General features: G+C 57.4%; 1 protein-coding gene across 1 annotated transcript in view; it reads left to right on the top strand.

The window, feature by feature from the left end:
• TM9SF4 (transmembrane 9 superfamily protein member 4) overlaps positions 1 to 1,844 on the top strand; it is a gene marked incomplete at its 5' end in the record, with an annotated part of 9,749 nt that extends 7,905 nt beyond the window's left edge. Inside the window, 3 exons of the mRNA XM_010132035.1 lie at positions 124 to 243; positions 761 to 850; positions 1,313 to 1,844. Coding sequence (XP_010130337.1) covers positions 124 to 243; positions 761 to 850; positions 1,313 to 1,462 — 360 coding nt within the window. The remainder of the gene's footprint in view (positions 1 to 123; positions 244 to 760; positions 851 to 1,312) is intronic.
• Between the last annotated feature and the right edge of the window lie 127 nt (positions 1,845 to 1,971).

The following is a 1,971-nucleotide window of genomic DNA, read 5'->3' as shown; positions in this document are numbered from 1 at the left end:
CGAAGGGGCTGGCGGGTCCCCTCAGGCCACACACTGTTGTGTTGTTTCCCTCTGGGCTGGCTCTGGGAGAGCTGACTGGTCCCAGAGGCACGGAAACAGGCCGCTGCTGGGTCTTTGTTTCAGGCAATCTGGGAGAACCAGTTCTATTACCTCTTCGGCTTTCTCTTCCTGGTGTTCATCATCCTGGTGGTATCTTGCTCCCAGATCAGCATCGTCATGGTGTACTTCCAGCTTTGCGCTGAGGTGAGGTTCCCATGTTTGCAGTTTCGGTAGCTCAGGGTACCTGCTCCTGGAAAAGGACTGGTGATGCTGCTGCTGCCGCCCGGCTGGGATCGAGCGTGGCCCAGCATCACCAGTGTGATCGCGCCCGACACTTCAGGGCGAATTGAAGTGACTGGGTAACCTGCTGGGCTGGGCACTGCGGTTTCACATGGGAAATCCTGCAGGAACAGGGGTTTGTGAGCTGGCATCACTTCCCAAAGAAACTATTTCCTTCCACCCGCACACAAATGAAATGCAGGGCCAGAGCCGGGCCGTGGGCCTCCGTGTTCGGTGCCGTGATGCTGCCCTTGCTCTGCTTCACCGTCAGCTTTCCATCCCCATTGCCACGCTTCTGTGACAGGAGTTCCCAGCCTCAAGCTGTGGTCCTCCTCTGAAGGAGGATGGGCGGTGTTCTCCCTGCCCCAGAAAGGCCGCGGCTCCCCTGAGACAGCGAGCGGGGAGGGGAAGCCTGGGGGTAACGAGGTGTTTCACCCCTCAGGATTACCGCTGGTGGTGGAGGACCTTCTTGGTGTCGGGAGGCTCTGCCTTCTACGTGCTGATCTACGCCATCTTCTACTTCGTGAACAAGGTACTGTCATTCTCTCGAGTCAGAGGAGCTGGTTGGATCTGGGAAGGGAAGCGGTGGGACTCCTGGCCCCAGTCTGTCCCCGTGCCAGTGGGAGGCAGCTCAGCAGCCAGAGGTGGCTGTCAGTGCCTGAGGCCCTGCCCGCGCTCCCGGTGTGGAGCAGCATTCCCAACCCCCACCTCGGAGGGGGTCTCCCTTCAGCCGGACAGAATCAACCGGTGCAGAGGGTCCCCTCCCATGCAGAGGGCACCACCGGCTGCTGTGGGGGGACAGCTCCTGGCTCCGCGCCTGAGCTTGCTTCTCTGTTCCGCTTCAGCTGGACATCGTGGAGTTCATCACCTCCTTGCTGTACTTCGGCTACACCGCCCTCATGGTCTGCCCCTCCCATGCAGAGGGCACCACCGGCTGCTGTGGGGAGACAGCTCTTGGCTCCGTGCCTGAGCTTGCTTCTCTGTTCCGCTTCAGCTGGACATCGTGGAGTTCATCCCCTCCTTGCTGTACTTCGGCTACACCGCCCTCATGGTCCTGTCCTTCTGGCTCCTCACTGGCACCATTGGATTCTACGCAGCCTACATGTTTGTCCGCAAGATCTACGCCGCAGTGAAAATAGACTGAGGATGCGGAGAGCCAGCAGCCAGCCGACACCTCCGCACGCGCGTCCTGCCGGCAGCGAAGGGGACGACTTCTCCCAGCTCTTCTACGGAAACAAAGTCCAGTGGGAGCGTGACAAGAGAAATAAATAACTCCTCGTTTTGGAATGTAACTTTGGCACAGTGTACATGGACTTGGGCTACTTCTGGGGGGAAAAAGGGTCTGTAGATACCTTACATTTTAACTTTATTATCCTGTTCCATATTTGAGGGAGTTTTTTAGCAGAGAAATATCCCTCTGTATAAGTAAACCCCCTTTTTGCTAATCCATCCTTCTGTTTTTTTATGTTGATGACGAATGGATTTGGGACAGCAGGGGGAACGCTTGTGGAAACGTTTTCTTCCAGCCCCTGGGGTGCTCTGGGATTCAGGGAGACTCTTCAAAGACCAGACTGGGTTTCTTTCCTGCCTTCGTGTCCGCACAGAAGAGGGAGCTTGGCTACGGCAAGATGAAAGGAAGCCACGGGCGAGCCC

This window comes from Buceros rhinoceros, unplaced genomic scaffold, assembly GCF_000710305.1.
Source record: "Buceros rhinoceros silvestris isolate BGI_N320 unplaced genomic scaffold, ASM71030v1 scaffold14742, whole genome shotgun sequence".
In the NCBI taxonomy this organism is placed as follows: Eukaryota; Metazoa; Chordata; class Aves; order Bucerotiformes; family Bucerotidae; genus Buceros; species Buceros rhinoceros.
This window is presented reverse-complemented; position numbering and strand designations above follow the sequence as displayed.